Source organism: Eulemur rufifrons, chromosome 8 (genome assembly GCF_041146395.1).
Source record: "Eulemur rufifrons isolate Redbay chromosome 8, OSU_ERuf_1, whole genome shotgun sequence".
Taxonomy (NCBI): Eukaryota; Metazoa; Chordata; class Mammalia; order Primates; family Lemuridae; genus Eulemur; species Eulemur rufifrons.
The window spans coordinates 99,223,897-99,242,113 of record NC_090990.1 but is presented as its reverse complement, the minus strand read 5'-3'; the positions used below and the strand labels follow the sequence as shown (position 1 = coordinate 99,242,113).

At 57.0% G+C, this 18,217-nt stretch overlaps 1 protein-coding gene across 1 annotated transcript; it reads right to left on the bottom strand.

Annotated features, from left to right (window-relative positions):
• Positions 1 to 980: 980 nt before the first annotated feature.
• INSRR (insulin receptor related receptor) lies at positions 981 to 16,890 on the bottom strand. Its single transcript, XM_069478555.1, has 22 exons — positions 16,806 to 16,890; positions 12,602 to 13,153; positions 10,726 to 11,029; positions 10,484 to 10,626; positions 10,128 to 10,272; positions 9,285 to 9,499; positions 8,891 to 9,017; positions 6,547 to 6,785; positions 5,991 to 6,158; positions 5,669 to 5,864; positions 5,413 to 5,454; positions 5,117 to 5,337; positions 4,743 to 4,879; positions 4,496 to 4,658; positions 4,186 to 4,291; positions 3,488 to 3,540; positions 3,071 to 3,300; positions 2,479 to 2,589; positions 2,199 to 2,358; positions 1,739 to 1,868; positions 1,467 to 1,601; positions 981 to 1,194 (listed from the first exon to the last, which is right to left on the bottom strand). Exons 1-22 carry the CDS (start codon positions 16,888 to 16,890, stop codon positions 1,029 to 1,031), a joined length of 3,828 nt encoding a protein of 1,275 aa, XP_069334656.1. The 3' UTR covers positions 981 to 1,028.
• Between the last annotated feature and the right edge of the window lie 1,327 nt (positions 16,891 to 18,217).

Genomic DNA, 18,217 nt, shown 5'->3' with positions numbered 1-18,217 from the left:
GGCTGCTCAGGTCCTCACGGAGATGGTGTTGACAGAGTGTATTTATCCTGTATCACTGCCTTAGGGTCACCGCCTCAAGTCCCAAAGGAGGGAGAGAGGAAGTTCATCCAGTGTTAACGCCATATAGATGGAGAGAAAATGGGCTGCCTGGGACCAGGGTACAAACAGACGTCGGCATTTATTGTGCCTTCTCCAGTCTTCCCATGAGAGGCGGGGGTGGGGGTGGGGGGTGAGGGGAGGGAGGAAGACAAGGCTCGTAAAGCCTTAATAATCCAGGGCTAATAATTGAGGGGAAGGGACTGAAAAGAGGGTGAATGTGCACCAAGGGATGCCCCTGGAGAGAAGGAAGGAGGAGCACCAAGCTTGGGGGTCCCTGGGTGGGGCAAGAGGGGAGGAAGAGGTGATGGCAGGCTAGGCTGGGGACCATTTGCCCAGGTCCCTGGGTTCGCCGCACGACACTTGGTCTGGGGCAGAGGGAGGAAGTGAAATGCAGTGGCAGGCAGGACAGTTATATGGACGCCCACCCGAGCATCCCAAACATGGACAGAGAGGGCTCCAGGCCTGGTTCTGACTGCTCATCTGGTTTTAAGGTGTTGATGGCCCCAGATGTCCACAGGAGACCTAAAGCTGAGGGTGGGGTTCTCCAGACCCTGCCTCCAGCGTGGGCAGGCCCTCTTTTCCTGCTCCTCATTCTGAGTGCAGAACGTTTGTCCATGGCCTGATCTCCACTCTGCCTGTGACCCTGCTTGCTTTCTCATGGAGAGCTCAAACTGCTGAGAAGCTATTTCCTACAGTGAGACTGCTCTGATGCCCCTTCCTGCTCCCCCTCTGCACCATCCTCGGCCCCTCCCTGTCTGAGAGGGGGTCATCTAGACATCTCACTGTCAGACAGGTCGGACCCCTTGCTCTCTGCCCATGGGAGGCCAGTCAGCTGGGAATGGAGTGTCCCTCAGTGTCCTTGACCCCCATTTTAAGGGCTGCAGTCTGAGGAAGCCCCTCTTGGGGTTGGTGAGGAGTCAGGCTCTGCCTCAGTGGGTGGCAGAGAGCCCTGGGCCCTCCCCACACTCTGGGCTGTAGTAGAAGGAAAGGAGGCGGAAGGAGGGCCGCAGCTCCTCCCGTATGCTGTCCAGGATGTGGGTGAAAGTTGGGCGCAGGCGTGGGTTCTGCTGCCAGCAGTGGCTCATCAGCTCCTGCCTGGCGGGTGTGGGGAGCAGGGTCAGAGGGGTCCCGGAGCCCCAGACACACCCCAGGCCTCCTGCACTGGAGGGTTGGTCAGTGGGTACAGGGGATCATAGGCATTATGTCTGGGAGCATCAGAGGGAAGTAAATGGGAGCTGTAGTAGGGGCTTAGAATTGGGGGGCTCATCGCTGGGGATCAGCAGATGTAAAAGCATCAGAGGAGGTGGGCCAGAATCATGGGGGTGTGGGATAGCAGGGATAAGGAGGGGGCAGGCAGGGTGACTCACAGCTGAAGGGGACAGCCCTCCAGCTCCTCCAGGACGCCGCCGTCCATGACAAACTTGAGCACCTGCTCATTGGACAGGCCCTGGTAGGGCTGTTCAGCCAGGGTCACAATCTCCCAGAGCACCACACCAAAGGACCTGGATGACACATGGGAGCGCTTGAGCCCAGCACTCTTCACGTTGCGCAGTGCACCCCAAGGAAGGGGAGTGTCCCAGGTCCCTCTCCAGATCCCACCTCCACATCCCTGGAACCCTGTGCCCCAGCCAGGCCCCACCAGACATCCGAGTGGGTGGTGAAGATTCCATCTTTGAGAGACTCAGGGGCCATCCAGCGCACGGGCAGCAGCCCTTTCCCACCCTTGCGGTAATAGTCTGTCTCATACACGTCCCGAGTCATCCCGAAGTCTGGAAAGTGAGGGTGAGAGTGGAGGCGGTGTGAGGCAGAAGAGCCGCACAGCACCCTAGCTCCTGGCCCAGGGGTACCTCTCCCAATCCTCTCACCCCCAGAGTCTCCAAGAACCCTGGAATGTGGAGGCTCAAAGGACCTCAGAGATCATCCCATCCAAGCCCCTCTGCCGTTGCACGAGACTGAGATCTAGGGTGGGGGTGATTTGCCAAAGTTCTCATAGGCTATCAAGGCCAGAGCTGTGGGCCAGGCCCGGGTCTCCTGATGCCTAGCTTAGGGGAATTTCTCTAGTTTTTAGGCTACCCTCATCTGCCTGGCACCCTCTGTACCGCCGATCTTGACGGTGAAGTCCTGGGACACCATGCAGTTGCGGGCTGCCAGGTCTCGGTGCACAAACTTGTTGGCGGCAAGGTAGGCCATGCCATCTGCAATCTCACCAGCCATCTGGATCATATCCCCCAGCGCTGGCCGTGGGAGCCCAGGGTTATTCTAGAGCCAAGATTGGGGGCTAGTGAAGAAGGAACCGGTCTCCTGCCCAGGACTGTCCCCCACCCCACAGTGTGCCCAAGTCTTCTCTAACTCTCTAGCCCCTTGGCCCAGGGTCCCCACCTCTGCCTCAGGCCGCAAAGATCGAAGATGGCTCTTGAGGTCTCCACGGGTCATTAACTCCATGATGACCAGAGTTGGCTGGCCCTGAGACACCACACCCAGGAGACGTACCTGGGACAGACAAAGAGCCTGGCTGCAGGTCCACCTAGCTCCCTTGCCCCACTTGGCCAAAAGCTTGACCTGCTGTGACCACAGCCTGACCCAGACATCAACCTGACCCTAACCCCAATCATAACTGTAATCCAAATCCTGACCTAATAATGACCCTGACCCTAGCCCATGACCTTCATCATATCTGACCATCATCACAATTATGAACTTGGTCCAACCGTGACCCTGATCCCAACCATGACCCTAATAATGATCTGGAAACTCAATATTGATCACCAACCATGACTGATCTTAGTCCTAGCCATGACCCTACCATGACACTGACTCTAACCCCAACCATGACCTTTACTCCAATTAGGATCCTAACCATAGTCCTAACTCTGGCCTTGATGGTGCCCTAACCTCATCTGTGACATTTCCCTCTTACCACATGACCTTTACCCTAATTATGACCCTGACAATGCTCCTGACTCTCCCTTACCACATGGTGACACTTGAATGCCTTCATGACAGAAGCTTCCTTGAGGAACTCAATGCGTTCCCGTGGGCTGGCCAGTTCATTCACCGTCTTCAGGGCCACAGGCGTGGACTCCTTTCCAGCTTCAAGGCCTCGTGCCAGCCCCTCATACACCATCCCAAAGGAGCCCTGGCCCAGTTCCCGGATTATGGAGATCTGCTCTCGAGGCACCTCCCACTCATCAGGGATGTACACTGTGAGGAGGCCGGGGTCACAGGGCAAGGATGCTGCCCTCTGCCACGCCTCTACCCACGTCTCCCCTCCTCTTCTGAAGGCTCTGGTCTGGAGGCTGCCTTCTGCATGAAGGTCTCCTGGAAGTCTGCCTCTCCTCCTCTCCTGTCTCCCTTTCCCACACTGCCTGCCCACGCACCCCAGACCTACTATTGGAGGTGCTGAAGTACTCCGGATTCACAGAAGCATACAGGGTGCTGTTTCTGCAATGGGAGGTGAGGGGGTCAGGCTGGAAGGGTCCTCAGGAATGTCAGAGGACAAGGAAGAGGGAGGAAGGAAGTTACTGACCACACCCCAGCCCTGGTCAGGGTGACCCCCAGCCCTAAGCACTTTCCAAGCTGGTCTTGGTCCTAGTCCTGGCATCTGACAGGGTGGGAATAGGGAGGACACAAGAGGAGAGGGGCTCCTGCCCCCTAGCTTGTCCCTGGAGCCCAGCTAATCAAGGTCCTGCCCCCATTTCCTTTTTGTAGCCAGCCCCAGAGGGTCCTGACATCAGGCATCCTGGGCCACACACTGAGGTCCCCTTCCTCTCCCCCCACTATGGCAGGACCAGCTTCTTTATTCCTCAGCTTGGGCTGAGACTGTGGTGACCACCAGTTCCAGTGTGCCCAGACTGAGGGGTTTCCCAGGATGCGGGACTTTCACTGCTAAAACCAGGAATGTCCCAGGCTAATTCCAGCTGAGAGGTGTGTCTCCTCCATGCCATTCTCAGGAGAAAAGTTACTGCCTCTACGGAAGTCCTTTCTTTCTACTCCAACTGCACTGACCCTCCTACCATCCTCTGCACTGACCTTCTGATGAGGGCTCAGGGGCAGGAGGGGATGGGACCTGGTGGGACTTGTCATCACCTCTTCTTGCCGTAGAAGAAACCGAGGGCAGCAAGAATGATGAGCAGCATCAGCCCCACAGGGGTGACAGTGAGGAGGACATGCATCCCTCCAGCATCCTCCTCCTCTGGACAGGGTCAACATTGAGAGGAAAGGGTCAGAGGGCAGCAGAGGGCAGGATCAAAGATGGAGAAGTTAGAGGGAGGGGGATGTTTCTCTTTGCACACTAGGGGATGAGGATGGGGGAGGGATGGGTGGAGGGGCCTGTGGTGGGTTGGGGATCAGGCGGGTCTGTTCAGTGATGCAGGTCTGGGAGAGAGGCTGCGCACACCTGGGCCAGGGATGTAGAAGGCGACACTGTCTGTCCAGGAGCCATTGCCGGCTAGCGAGGTTGCCCGCACCCTGGCAGAGTAGTTTCCAGGCGGCAGCAGGGCCAGGTGGACCCCCCCAAACTTGGCATACCGAAGACGGGACACACACTGCACGGTGGCCTCCTGAGGGTAACACAGAACAGCTAGCTGGGAAGGGGACAGAGGCACAAAATGGGTCTGGGATAGAAGGTTCCCTGGGGTACCTACCTCTCCCAGGCGGCGGTACTTGATTTCGTACTTGAGGATGAGTCCGTTAGGGTCTGGTGGCTCAAGCCAGCGCAGGAGAACACTGCTCTTGCTGGCCGCCTCCCAAGCCACCTTTCCTGGAATATCATCAGCCTCTCCTGCGGGAGGGGGCATCTAGCAGCAAGGCCACAAGTAGTTCCTCTCATCTTATGTTCAAACCCAAGCTAAACTGGGCTGAACTGGGATTTTGTGTGTGGGGGGGGGAGCCCTGGTATTACAGGAACTGGGAGGGGAGAGCAAAACGAGGCTCTGGGGTTGGCGGGAGGTCAAACTCAGCTAGTTAGAGCACAGGGGTCTTTAGGGTTGGTGAAGGTGTGTGTGTGTGTGTCACCTACTGTGGGCCATGGTGCGTGCAAACACGAAGGTGGCGGCGCTGCAGCCCACCGTGTGCGCCGCGTGGTTGCAGGCATGAATGTCGATCCGGTATTCCGTGAAGTGGCGCAGGCCGCTCAGCACCGCTCGCTCCCGGGGCACCTTGTCCTCCTGGATCTCGAAATCCGAGCTGTTGCCCCCCAGCCGGAGGGGCTCGGCGGCCCGGCGGTGCCGCCCTGAGTCCCTGGGGAGGGCGTGGGTCAGAGCCAAGGCGCGGCCCGGGAGCCACGTCCTCAGCTCCCGGCCCCACCCCTCTCACCTCTGGAGGCTCCTGTTGATGGACGTCACCTTCCAAGGGGATCTGGGGAGACCAAGGGGGAGCCCTATCAGGCCAGTCCGGAACGCATCCCTGTGTCCTCTGGAACCGCTCAACGCCTCCAAATGCACCCACAGCCCAAGCCCCACCCACAGGATTGTAAGTCCCGCCCACAAAGCCCCTACCCTTCCCAACCGCAGACCCGCCCCTCAGAGGCCCCGCCCACCAGCCCCGCCCCGCCGCTCGCCAGTCTTCGCACTTGGGGATGGTGATGGCGTTGTGTAGGAAGTTTTCAAACTTCTTCTGAAACGAGGCCTCTTGCGCCTCCAGCGGGGGCAGGACCTGACCGGGAGGTGAGTGCTGGCAAGGGCAGCAGCCGGACTCCATCTGGGCCTCAAGATCCCCATCTTCGCGGTCGAAGCGGGGGTCGTTGTTGCTGGTGGGCAGCCGCAAGCCTGGCGCCGCGGCAGGGAAGACAGCAGTCAGACCAGTGGTCTACACGCCCCCGTCCCTCCGCTCTCCCTGGCCGGCGTCCCCATCCCCCGCCGCTCCCCGCCGGCCTGCGCCGACTCCCTGCACACCGCGGTGGCAGTAGTCATTGAGGTAAAGGTCGCTGTCCTCCGCCAGCCGCTGCCACAGCACCAGGTAGTAGGTTATGTTTCCGTTGCGCTGAGTCGGTGGCTTCCAGCGCACCAGGAGGTGGGAGGAGGAGTTGGACGTGGAGATGACGTCCTGGGGCACCGTGGGCGCTGGGGGTGTAAGGAGGTTACAACTCAAGGGTTGCGGGTCCCCCTTCTGAATACTGTCTGGTAATGAACCCCTCTGTCTGGGGTCCAACCCCCTCTTCTCCCAAGTAATACGTGGCCCTGAACCCCTTCTTCCTAGAATGCAGCACTCTGTCCTTTCCCTTCTCTTCCGCAGGCCCTGTAGTGTGCTCAACAACTCACCCTGTACTGTCCCAAGCCAGGCCTCCCTGGGACATAAGCAAATGCCCCCTATTCTTTCTAGGACTCAAGCATCTGGCCGTCCGGTCTTTCTGGGCCAGGTGTTCGGTGCCCCAGCTTCTCTATTTCTGGGGCTTGGTTCCCTGATTCTCAGTGGGAGGGGGACTTGCCGGTTCCACATGCTTCAGCCTACCTGCAGGCAGGGTGCGGAGGTAGACAATGGGGCTCTGGGCTCCTTGATGGGGACTGTCCTCAGCAGTGGTGAGAGTGATGGCCCGCACAAACACTGCATACTGTGTCCAAGGCTTGAGGGGTGCTAGGGTCACCCCTGGCTCCTGGGTGCGACTTAGGGGCAGCTCCACATCCAGCAGGTTCCAGCTCTGGGTTCCACAGGCATCTGGACCCACGTGCTCCGTGGCATTCTGGAATGGGCTGAACACCCCATCCCCAGAGCTGAGGGGTGGCTCAGCCCCAACCACAAGTTCTAGCACCACCCCTTTCTGAATCAGCCCAGGATTGTCATTGTCATTCTTCTTCCCGTATGCATGAGGGCAGAGCCATGACTCCAGCCACCTGTTAGACCCTGTGGGCCCTGTCATATTTGTGTCACCAGCCAGATTTGTGATGAAATAGGTCCTCATCCTTAGCAGGGAATAGGAAGCTTTAGTTTCAATAAATATTCAAAAAATCTTGTATTGTATAAATAAAACTAGAAGGTGGGTGTGAAAGAGTCCCCTCTCCTAATGAATAGCAAGCAATAAGGTTATTCTAATCCCTTCAGGGGGGATTGTCTGGAACTACAACCAGGAGACCACTCTTCCCAGGGGTAGAGCATCTTAGCCTAGGCCCATGAATTGGCTCTGGAGGTCTATGAGCCTCCCAAACCATAGGCAAGGTTTTGTGCATGTGTGCTTTTCTAGAGAGAGGGTTCCTAGCTTTCAGCAGCTTCTCAAACATGTTCATGAGCCCAAAAGGCCAAGACCCACTGCAATAGGGCAATTAATTGGAGCCAGAGGCAACCAGTGCCGACTGCCTGAAGGTCAGGGCAGGGGCAGGGCTTGGGGAGGTACCCTAGGGGCAGGAGGGGGGCTGCTCCTTGGGTGAGATAAAAGTGAAGCCCACACTGGCAGATATCAAAGTAGACCAGGGAGACAAGGGAGCATCACACTGATGTCCATGGTGTTCCTTTGGAGGAGGACAAGGTGGAATTCATGTTGAACTAGGGACAAAACTTGAGGGAAGGACAAAGCAGGTGGTGGGGGTGGGGGGACTTGAGGCCTAGCTGGAAATGCCTGCCATTGTTGGGACCCAGAGGCAGGATAGTCCTGGAGCAGGTGGGGGAGGGGGAGGTTCAGAGTGGGTGCCATGGGGACAGGTGCCTTGTGGGACATGACACACTGAGTAGGTCTGGGTCTGTTCAGAGCCAGAATTGAGCCAGGAAACACGGGGTATGCCTCTGAGGGAGCACAGCCACAGTCACACTGCAAGGCAGTGACGTTATAGAAACTTCTTGAAGGACCCCCAAATTTCTCTGCCCTTTAAGCCCAGAGGCAGCTGTGTATAGTTGCACAGACTGTGAACTGCATGAGCCGGGGGTGCCATTCACACTGCAGTCCACATTGGTGCTGCTTACACTGTGGTCCCTGAACCAGCAGCTTCAGCATCACTTAAGAGCTTGTTAGAAATGCAGATTCTTGGGCCCTACTCAGGACTAACTGAATCAGAATCTGTAGGGGTGAGGCCCAAGAATCCATATGAACAAACTATCTAGCTCCGCATGCTAGAGACCTTCACTTACCACTGAGGCCTAGGAGAGTCTTGGCCATTTGAGTAGGCCTCCTACCACCGACTTCATTCCTCCCTCCTCCTGGGCCAGGTCCTGAGCTAGCGGTCAACTAAGACCTCAGTTTGAATTCACAGGAAATGCTTTCAAGCCAGGTGGCCCCCCGTCTTCTGTCTACCATAGAGAGAGCAAGTACTCCTCACTCCTGCCCTCCCAACCTGCCACCCAACATCCATTTCTCTCCTCTAAGGATATCTCTTGATTCCTAGCCATGTTTTTGGAGAAGTCCTTCCTGTGGTCTAACAACTCTTCTTCCTGCTAGGGTCAGTCCACTCTCTCCAAAGAAAAGAGCAGCTGGTCCCTGCTCCCTCCCTTCCTCAAGCTTAAATGAAATGCTGGCAGAGCTGCTCATAAAACTGGCCAAATTAGTGGGCATTCCCCAAACCGCTGCTGGGGCAGGAGCATGTGGTCAGTGTAGAACATTAGCATAGTGAATTGAAGCTTAATTATGCTAGCCTTCCCAGCAGGATGGCTCTCCTGGGCTCTCAGAAGCCCTGTCTTCTCCGTTTCACTTGGTGAGGGGAAACTGAGGCACAGAAGGATGAAGAAAACGAGGGGAGAGAGCCAGACATGGGACCTACAACAGAGTGCAACTTGGGGGGTCCTGGCTCCCTGGCTCTCCATAGCCCCACTGGGGCCTGCGGTCCTGAGGATATTGGCCGGTTCGGGTTCTGGCCCCGCCTCCGGTACTCACGACTCCTTGTAGTACACGATGAAACTAAGCAGGTCGCGGGCCTCCAGCGGCTCGTAGCGCTCCCAGCGTAGCAGGATGCGGTCGGTCTCTGTCACGTTGGACACGAAGCGCAGGGTTCGAGTCTGGCCTGGGTGGGGCGAGGGCGAACACCTGCTTTCAACAGCGCTTGCCACCTGCTTGAGCTCACACTCTGACCCCGCGGCATCCCATCCCCAACGCGACCTCTGAAGAGAACTTCTCAGACTGTCCCCTCCAGGTGCCCCCTCCCACCCAGGTGCGTGTGTCTAGTGTGTCTTAGCCTGTGAATGTCTGGGTGTTCCTGTGTATATCTCTGGGTGTGTCTCTGGGTCGTGTCTTGCGAGTGTACTCGCTGGCTCTGGGGCTGGCATCTCACAGGCGGCACGGTCTCCGTTGGTGCGGGGGTTGATCTCAGCCTTGTTTTGCCGACCTCGCGTGCCAGTCACCTCCTCCAGTCGGTATATGTGCTCCAAGCAGAGGCGAGGGTTGAAGGCGAAGTAGATCTTGCCCACGGGAATGGTGAGCCCCGCGGCCACCCAAGACCCCAGCTGCTGTAGGTTCTGGTTGTCCAGCACATACAGAGTGTAGTTCCTGAGGGAGGCCAGGGGACCTTGATCTGTGGGGAGGTGGGGGCAGGGCATGGGAAAGGGGGTGGCTTATGGGTTCCTCCTGGGTAGAGTGCAGTGGAGTGATCATAGCTCACAGCAACCTCAAACTCCTGGGCTCAAGCAATCCTACTGCCTCAGCCTCCGAAGTAGCTGGGACTACAGGCATGTGCCACTATGCCCGGCTAATTTTTTCTGTATATATTTTTAGTTGTCCATATAATTTCTTTCTATTTTTAGGAGAGATGGGGTCTGGCTCTTGCTCAGGCTGGTCTCGAACTCCTGAGCTCAAACAATCCACCCGCCTAGGCCTCCCAGAGTGTTAGGATTACAGGCGTGAGCCACCTCGCCCGGCCTCCAGGCATTGTTTTAAGTGCTTTACACAGGACAACATGAGTAATATTCAAAACAGCACTAAGAAGTAAGTAGTGCTATATTAGCCCCATTTTACAGATGAGAAAACTAAAGAACAGAGAAGTAACCTACCCAGAGTCACACAGCTACTAAGTAGCAGAACTGGTTCCAGAGCCCATTCTCTTCACCCCTGTTCTGACAGTGTTGGGGAGGGAGTGTAATAGAAGGAGCTAGACAGAGACCTGATTCTAATCCCTTACCCATCCACCATGGTGTCCCCCCGGATTAGTTTGAGGTTCTTGAAAAAGCCCAGGGACACGAGGGCAAAGGAATGCTTGATTTTGAGGAAGCCAGTGATGGTCTCTACCAGCCCCAGGCTGTGCTGCAGCTCCGGCTCCAGGTTGTCTGGGGATGGGAAGACAGGGCTGGAGCAGAAGCAGGGAAAGTGATGAGTCTGCAGGGCAAGGGGGCTGGATGGGGCTCAGAGGAGGTGGGCCCTCAGGGCTGGGACCCAGGGTGATGGAGAGTGGTGGTTAGGGGGGTCATTGCAAGGGGTGTGGCTTGGGAGGAAAGGTGTGGCCAGGAGGAGGGGTGTGGCCCCAAAATAGGTACTGACAGCCCTGGCGAAGGTTGAGGATGAGGCTCCCTTCCACGTGGGTGCAGCCCACCAGATCCTGTGCCGCCTGAACGGAGTCGATAGTCTTGGTGCCTACCTTGCACTCTTTGGGGCATAGCCCCTCGCACTTGTGGCAGAATATGCTGGCAGGGGCAAGCAGATGACATGAGCTTTGGACCAGTGTGGACCTCCTGAGGCCCCCTCACTGCTCCCCAGGTGCCTCCCACCCACCCTGTGCTCACCTGCTGCCATTACGAGTGAAGCCTGGAGGGCACTGGGCCAGGCAACTGCCCTGGTGAATGCCAAAGGTGGAGGCGCGGCCGGGCACTGAGCGCAGGCTGGCACAGCGCTCTGCTGTGACACAGCGCCAGGACTCTTGCTGGTAGGTGCCTGGAGGGCAGGCCCGGTGGCAGGCGCCCTGGAAGTAGAGGTGGCGGCAGGCTACACAGGCACGAGGGTCTTCCGGCCGGCTGCAGCCTCCCAGGCATTCAGCATGGCAGCACTGGCCCCCTGCTGTGCAGGCCACCCCGTGGGGGCAGGGGCACACTGTGGGCAGAGCGCTGTGTTAGAACTTAACCATGTCCCCTGAGTCCTGGCCCTCCTTTCCAATGCTGGCCCCAATCCATTTCCCCTGGGATGATACTCTCAATCTGCACCCAAATCCCTCCAGTTTGGATAACCAGAGTTACCTGAGTCTATTTCCCTTAGACAGGGCTCTTGAGGACAAGGACTATGGCCCCTGTCTGTGGCTTCCCACCTCCCACAGTGCCTAGTTGGGGGGGGGGTCAGAACTCAGGACAGAGCAGTGACCTTGTCCGTTAGGGCTGCTGCTCTCCAGCCTGCTGTCCTGTCTAGGCCTGGTTCCCAGATCGTGGCTGGGCACAGTGCCAGGGTGAGCCAGCCAGCCTCTCCTGAGCAGCTAGGCCCAGGGTAAGGAGGGGCCACCACCGATCTTTCACCCATGCCCCTGCCCATACTGCCTGCCTCTTCAGCTCCTTGCCCTGCATAGACGGTGGCCTCAAGCAGCAGTGGGAGGGTTTGGAGCTGGGGGCTCAATGGCCTGGAAACTGCACAGTGGCAGCTGGATGTCTGTGGGAGCAATCTGTGGGGTGAGGGGCAGCCAGGGCGTGTTGACACCATACATGAGAGGACGTGCAGCAGCTGTGTTTACAGCCAACAGGGAGGCATCAGGGAGCTGGGGCCCAGCTGATACAGCAGGGATCTGGTTACTCTCCCACCCTGATGCTGAGGAACGGCGGGGGGGGGGGGGGGTGAGAGGAGCTGATCTCCAGGAGCTGAATGGAGAAGACCTCCAAGGTGGGGCACCTCAGATGTGCTCCCAGCCTCTGAAAGGTCTTCCTTCCCTCCCCTACCTCCTCCTCCAAGTATCCCCTCCTTCTTCTCCTTCCCCTTTTCTCCACTGCCTTCTTTCTGTTTCCTCTCCATGCATCTTCCTAAAGAGGATCCCACCTCACATCTTTGCCCTCACGTGTCCTGTTCCTCATCTGTCACCTCTCCCTTTCTCCTGCTCAGTGCCCAACCTCCCCATTATGGTACTGCCAGCTTACCCTGGATCACCTGTGCTGTGGCCACTCTTATTAGGAACATAGAACTGCTACCATGGCCCAGGCACTGCTCTGATGCTTGGTAGAATAACTCATTCCTCATACCAACCCTACGATCATTTTACAGATGAGACAACTGAGGCATGGATAAGCTAAGTGAACACAGCCAGTAAGGAGGAGAGCTGAGACTTGAACCCAGGCCATCTGGCTTTGTACTTAGCCACTGACCTTTATGGTATCTTGTGCTACCTTGTATCTATTTGTGCCTGCCGTCTTCCCCCCATGCCCACCTTGTACCTGTCCTTTACCTACTCCATGACTACCTGATGCTATCTTGTGCCTATCCTTTGAGTGCCTTATCCTGCATTAAGTATTTAACTTTTCTGAGCCTCCTTTGCAAAATGGGAAGAGCAATAGTAGTACCTGCCCCATAGGATGAGTGTGGATTAAAAAACTGGCAGCAAAGTACTGACCCACACTATCCTGTGGCCACCCAGCCCCAGCTGACCCTGCCCTTCCTGTGCCCCCAGTCACATTCTGTGCCAGTGCCCACCTCTCTGGCAGTGGCTGGAGGTCCAGCACCTGTAGTCGGTGTGCCCGCTGAAGGTAGTCCTGGCACAGGGCTCGCCAGCAGCACCCAGCACACCAGGGCACACGTCAGCACACTCCTCACCCAGCTTGTTGCCCACGATGTGGTTGGCACCAGGCGCCGGCTGCAGCAGGCCCCAGTCAATGGTGGAGAGGTGGCACAGCTCCTGGTTCTTCTCCACGCGCACAGCCCCGCGCAGCACGGCCCCCAGTGCGGGCAGCCCCACGTCACGCAGGTGTGGCATCTCAAAGATGACCAGCGCATAGCCCAGGAAGAGGCGGGTGCCTCGGACGACTGCTAGGTTGGGGAAGAGGTCGCGAAGGCTCTCCAGGCCGTAGACACGGAAGAGCAGCAGGTAGTCGGTGATCTGGGTGAGGCGCGGGAAACTGAGGCCGCGGAAGTCCTCCCCGGTGGCTGTGAACATGAGCAGGATCTGCAGGTGGCCCTCTACCACATTGCAGTTCTCCAGCCGACGCAGCTCTGCCACCTCTGAGCGGATGTCCAGGCTGGGGCACACTGTGGGCACACATGGCACACAGCAGTAAGTACAGCCCAGGCCAAGCTCCCCATCCAGCCCGGACAGCTTTGAGGGGAACCGCACTGGCACTAGGACACTGAGTGGGGAGCCAGGCTCTGCTCTGGGTGCGGGGTGGCCTCCTCTCTGGGCCTCAGAGGGCTCCCCTGCAGCTTTAGGATCCTACCTTGGGCAAACGAGAGCTCCTGATCTCCCTTCCCAGGCCCACTTCCCCGTCTTAGTTAATAGTAAACTCATTCTTGCAGTCAGGCTCCAAATCGAACCCCATCCTTGACTCCTTTCCTTCTCTCACCTTCTATATACTGTGGGCTCTATCTTTAAAACACATCCAGAGTCTGACCACCTGTCACCACCATCACTGCTTCCACCACCCTCTTTCCCTGCATTTACAGTAACAGCCTCCAGATTATCTCCCCACCTCCACCCTCGTCCCCTCTGTAGCCAGAGTGATCGTCTCAAAACCAGCTGATCACATTCCTCCTCTGCTTGGACCCCTCCAATGGCGCCCACCTTGCTCGATCTAAAACCCAGGGACCTACTCACAGCCTCAGGTCCCACACGATTTGGGGCCCTATAACCTCTCTGATTTCATCCCTTTTCTTTCTCTTGTTCAGCCACTTTGACCTCTTTGCTGTTCCTCAAATGAGCAGGCCAGGCCCCTGCCTCACGGTCTTTGTGCTTTCTGTTTGCTCTGGCTGGAACCCTCTTCCTCTCTATGTGGTGCCATCACCTGCTTAAGTCTTCGCTCAAATACCACCTTCTCAGCAAGGCCTTCTCTGACCATCCTATTTATTTATTTGAGACAGTCTCGCTGTCACCTGGGCTGGAGTGCAATGGCACCATCATACCTCACTGCAGCCTTGAATTCCTGGGCTCAAGCGATCCTCCTGCCTCAGCCTCCTAAGTATCTGGGACTACAAGTGCATGCCACCACACCTGGCTACTTTCTTTATTTTTTGTAGTGATGGGGTCTCGCTATGTTGCCTAGGCTTGTTTTGAACTCCTGGCCTCAAGTGATCCTCCCACCTTGGCTTCCCAAAGTGCTGGGATTACAGGCATGGGCCACCACACCTGGCCTGACCCTCCCATTTAAAACTGTGACACTCCCTACTCCCCTTTCTGCTTTATTTTTCTCTATAATTCTTGATACTGACTGATATATAATTTATATATTAATATGTATATTCTTAACACTGGCTAATATATAATTTATATATAATATATTTACTTATGTATGTTATTATAAATATATCTATTTTGTTTGTTGTAAGCTCCATAAGGGCAGGGACATTTGTATAACTCATTGCTGTATCCTAGTGCCTGGTACAGTGCCTGGCACAAAATTGGCACTCAATAAAAGTTTGATGAATGAGTGAATTCTGTGTCTGGAAAGCAATGGTCTGAGCTTCCTCTACCCCACATCTCTCTCAGTTCTAAGGGAGCTAGATGCTTTTCCCCTGCATTTGTTTACTCTTGAAGGGGGATTCCATGGCTCCCCATTGCTAAAGATTCAAGTTTCTGTTCCTTTACACATTCCAGGGTGCAAACTTGTCCCCATTCACATCTCCAGCCTCAGAAGGGTCCTTCAGCCCTTGTCCTGCAAACCTCAGGTCAAGCCTCCCTTCCCTGACCCTGCGTTCATCATTTCCCCTTCACGCTCGGGTGCACTTAGTCCAGTGCCCACGCCAGCATACGTGGGGCACTGCCACAGCATTGTTGTCTACATTTCTGTCACCCCCTCCAAGGAGGGGGAGACCTTGTTAGTCAGCTCTGCATCTTCCCATAATGCCCAAACCAGGGCTGGAACCACTGGGCACTCAGGGACCATGGACAATGGACATCTGGATCCCAAGTCCACTCTTCCTGTGAGGACCCAGGTATGTCTGGCTTCTTCAGACCCAGGCCCCAGCCCGATTTCCCCTTCTCTCCCAAGACACCCAGGACTATTCCCTTAACGGGGCTAGATGCCTGGACTTACTTGCTCCCAAGGGGACCTTCCATGGCTCTTCAATCGCAGAAGATTCAAGTCTGAATTCTTGAACCTGACATTCAGGTCCTGCTGACCTCTCCAGCCTCTACTTCCCTTCCCACCTAGCGCTCTAGCAACATCATATACCACACAGACACTGCCCAGGCCCATCCCCTGATGGTTTGTTAAGAGGGTGGGCAGGCAGGGCTGGCTCCCTGGGGGTTACGTCACACCTTTTCCCTCTTCTACTTAGTGGTCTTGAGCTTGGCTGTGCCCAGCAGCTCTGTGTGTGTGTGTGTGTGTGTGTGTGTGTGTGTCTGAGCCCATGCAGGTACACACACACACACACACACACACAAACACACAAAAGAGAAGGAGAGAGATTGAGAAAACACTTCTATCCCCTCCAGGCAAAGGCCAATCAGGCTCTGTGAGGCAGATGGGGGGTTCTCTCAGGATCCCACTTCCCATCATGCCCCTGCCTCTCTAGGGCTCCCCTGATGGGAGTCATTTGGAAAAACACATCTAAGACCGTCACACATTAACCCCTGCCTTCCCTCAGGACATGGCTCTGTGCAGAGCTGCACTGGGAATGGGACATCTGGGTCCCCTGACCAAACACTAACCCCCCCCAAGGATGTGCTCCTGTCCTGACAACCGTACTCCCAGCTGGCATCTGCTGTGCCCTGTCCTGGCACAGCAGTGGGAGGGTGGAGGGGGTTCAGTGGTGGGGGGGGGCACTATCCCCTGCAGGCAGAGCCTCTGTGACTAGCACCCTTCAGGGGACCTCCCCCAACCCATTTGCATAACTCCTCTGTCTCTGTAGGAGTGGAGGCTCTGCCCCACCCCTGGAGGCCCCCAGTCTGAGGGGCATTATGGGACCCCTCAGGCAGGCACAGCAGGCTGGCTCCCTGAGCTGTCTCAGTCTGGTGGGGAAGGGGATAATTGGGGAAGGGGATACCTCTTCATCCTTCCCTTTTGGAATCTTCCATCCTCGGCTCTTTTTCCTCTACCTGACAAGCCCCCAGAACCCCCAATGAGGGCCACTTAGTCCACATAGTCCCCCCCCCACTCCTCAAGCCCTACTCCTGGGGAGTGTCTAGCCTGGGGATAGGCCCTGGGCACCGAAGAAAAGCAGTCCTCCCTCAAAGCCAGCCACAGTGGATGGACCCTCAGGGTGGGGGACATGGAACAGGGCCCTGGAGGCAGGAGCTTAGGCAGGCCTTACCTTTAGTTCTCTGAGCCTCAGTTTCCTGCCTGCACAATAGGTTCAGTTACTTAATGGTGCCTGGTTCTCGGCTACCTCTCCCCTCCCTGCCCCTTCCCACTCGGTAGCCTTAGAGATGACCTGTAACACTCTCCATAGCCTCATTTTGGTTCTCATTCAGGCTTTGCTGGGATCATGATTTCAAAAGCAGGAATGGAGGACATCTATTCACCCCCTTGTTTTGAAGTACTTCTCAACTCCCAGGGAGCTGGGAGAAAAACAACTTTATGTGAGGAACTAACTGCTCTTCCTGATGGGAAGTCCTTCTGAGAGCTAACCCCAGTCCCCCATCGCAGGGCAGAGTAAGTAGATGTATTCTGGCTGGAAGCTCAGTTGTTTGGCACCCCAGCTGACTGGGAGGGAGATGGGGGTCCAGGAGCCAGTGCTGGGGACTCACCCTCTAGTGTGTCCAGGCCGGATCCCCAGGAGAGGAAGATCACGAGCAGGCGTGCTCCCCAGGGCCACAGTCTGGGCACTGCCATTGTCTCAGGCCTGGCTGGGTCCAGTTCTGGCTCTCCTCCAGGTGGCTCCAGGGAAGAGAAGGGTCTCTAAGGGACACAGAGACCCAGGCTTCAGAGAGGAGGGGGAGGACAGGGGCAGAGAGACAAGGAATCCCACATAGAGACAGCTGGAGACAGAAAAAAGAAATAAGAGACACAGAGATACAGAGTGACAGGCAGGTGGAGACAGACTCTGTGAATCCAGAGACAGAGAGATGGGGACAGAGATGCGAACAGTGACAGGGAGAGCCTCAGAGAGGCCTCCAGAGGGAGAAAGTGACACAGGGTTTCCGAGTAAAAGACAGGGCAAGAGGCCAGCCAACCCCGAGGGCAGAGCAAAGGCCAGGGAGCGCTTCCGAGGAGGGCGGCGGGGGTCCCCGGGCGCAAGGGACTAGACAGGGGACAGTCTCCGGACCCCTCGGAACGCCCGGTTCCCAAGCGCCTGCTGGCCTCGCTCGCCTGGATATCTCCGGGCGGGCACGCTGGGGCCGCGCCCAGCTCCCGCCTCCCCGCCCCCACTCGGCACGGATTGGTTTGCAGGGACCTCTCAGTTCTCTCCGCCCCTCCGGCTAAGCCAAAATATTTAGCCTGACAACTGAGGGAGGCAGGTCTGTTGGGGAAATAAGGCCAAAATACGGGGTGGGGGAGGGCAGGTCAAGAACTGAGCTCCCTGCAACCCCCCTGCGGCTGCGGTGGGTTCTCCCTCCTTCCCCACCTCCGCGGGCGGGGCGGCACGGCCGGAGGGCAGCCAGCGCCCTGTCCCCTGAGGAGCGGCGTGTCTAGATTCTGTCTCCCAGTGCCTTGACACCTGCGGGGTAACTTCTGAGAGCCTCGAGCGGGCGGAGAGAGCTTGTTTCAACCTGGCGGGAACGTGGACAGTAACTCCTTAATACTCAAGCCATTCGCCTCTCTGAGCCCCTCTCAGCCTCCCGGGAGGCCGCCCTGCCCCCTTTCAGGGCCCTTAGCCCGAGGCTTGGCTCAGTTGTTGCCAAGTCCCTTGGTTCTGACCAAGATCCTGGGGAAGAGGGCGGTCGCTCTGTGGGGCTCTGCCTCTGTCGGGTCACCTTCTTGAACTCAGGCTACTGGGTCAGTCTATCTGTGTGTCCCTGCCTCGGGGACTTGGGGGACCACCCATGCTGGAGCCCAGGCGGAGAGAACCGCGCACCTCTAGGAAGCCTTCCTTCGCCTGCTCCCTGGGCCCTCGTCTCACCCCCTTCCCACGAGTTCCTCCTCCAGGACCCCCTTTCCCTCGCTGTCCTGTGCTCCACACAGAGGGCTTGTGCAGCTTCAAAGGCCCGCGGGGTGGGAG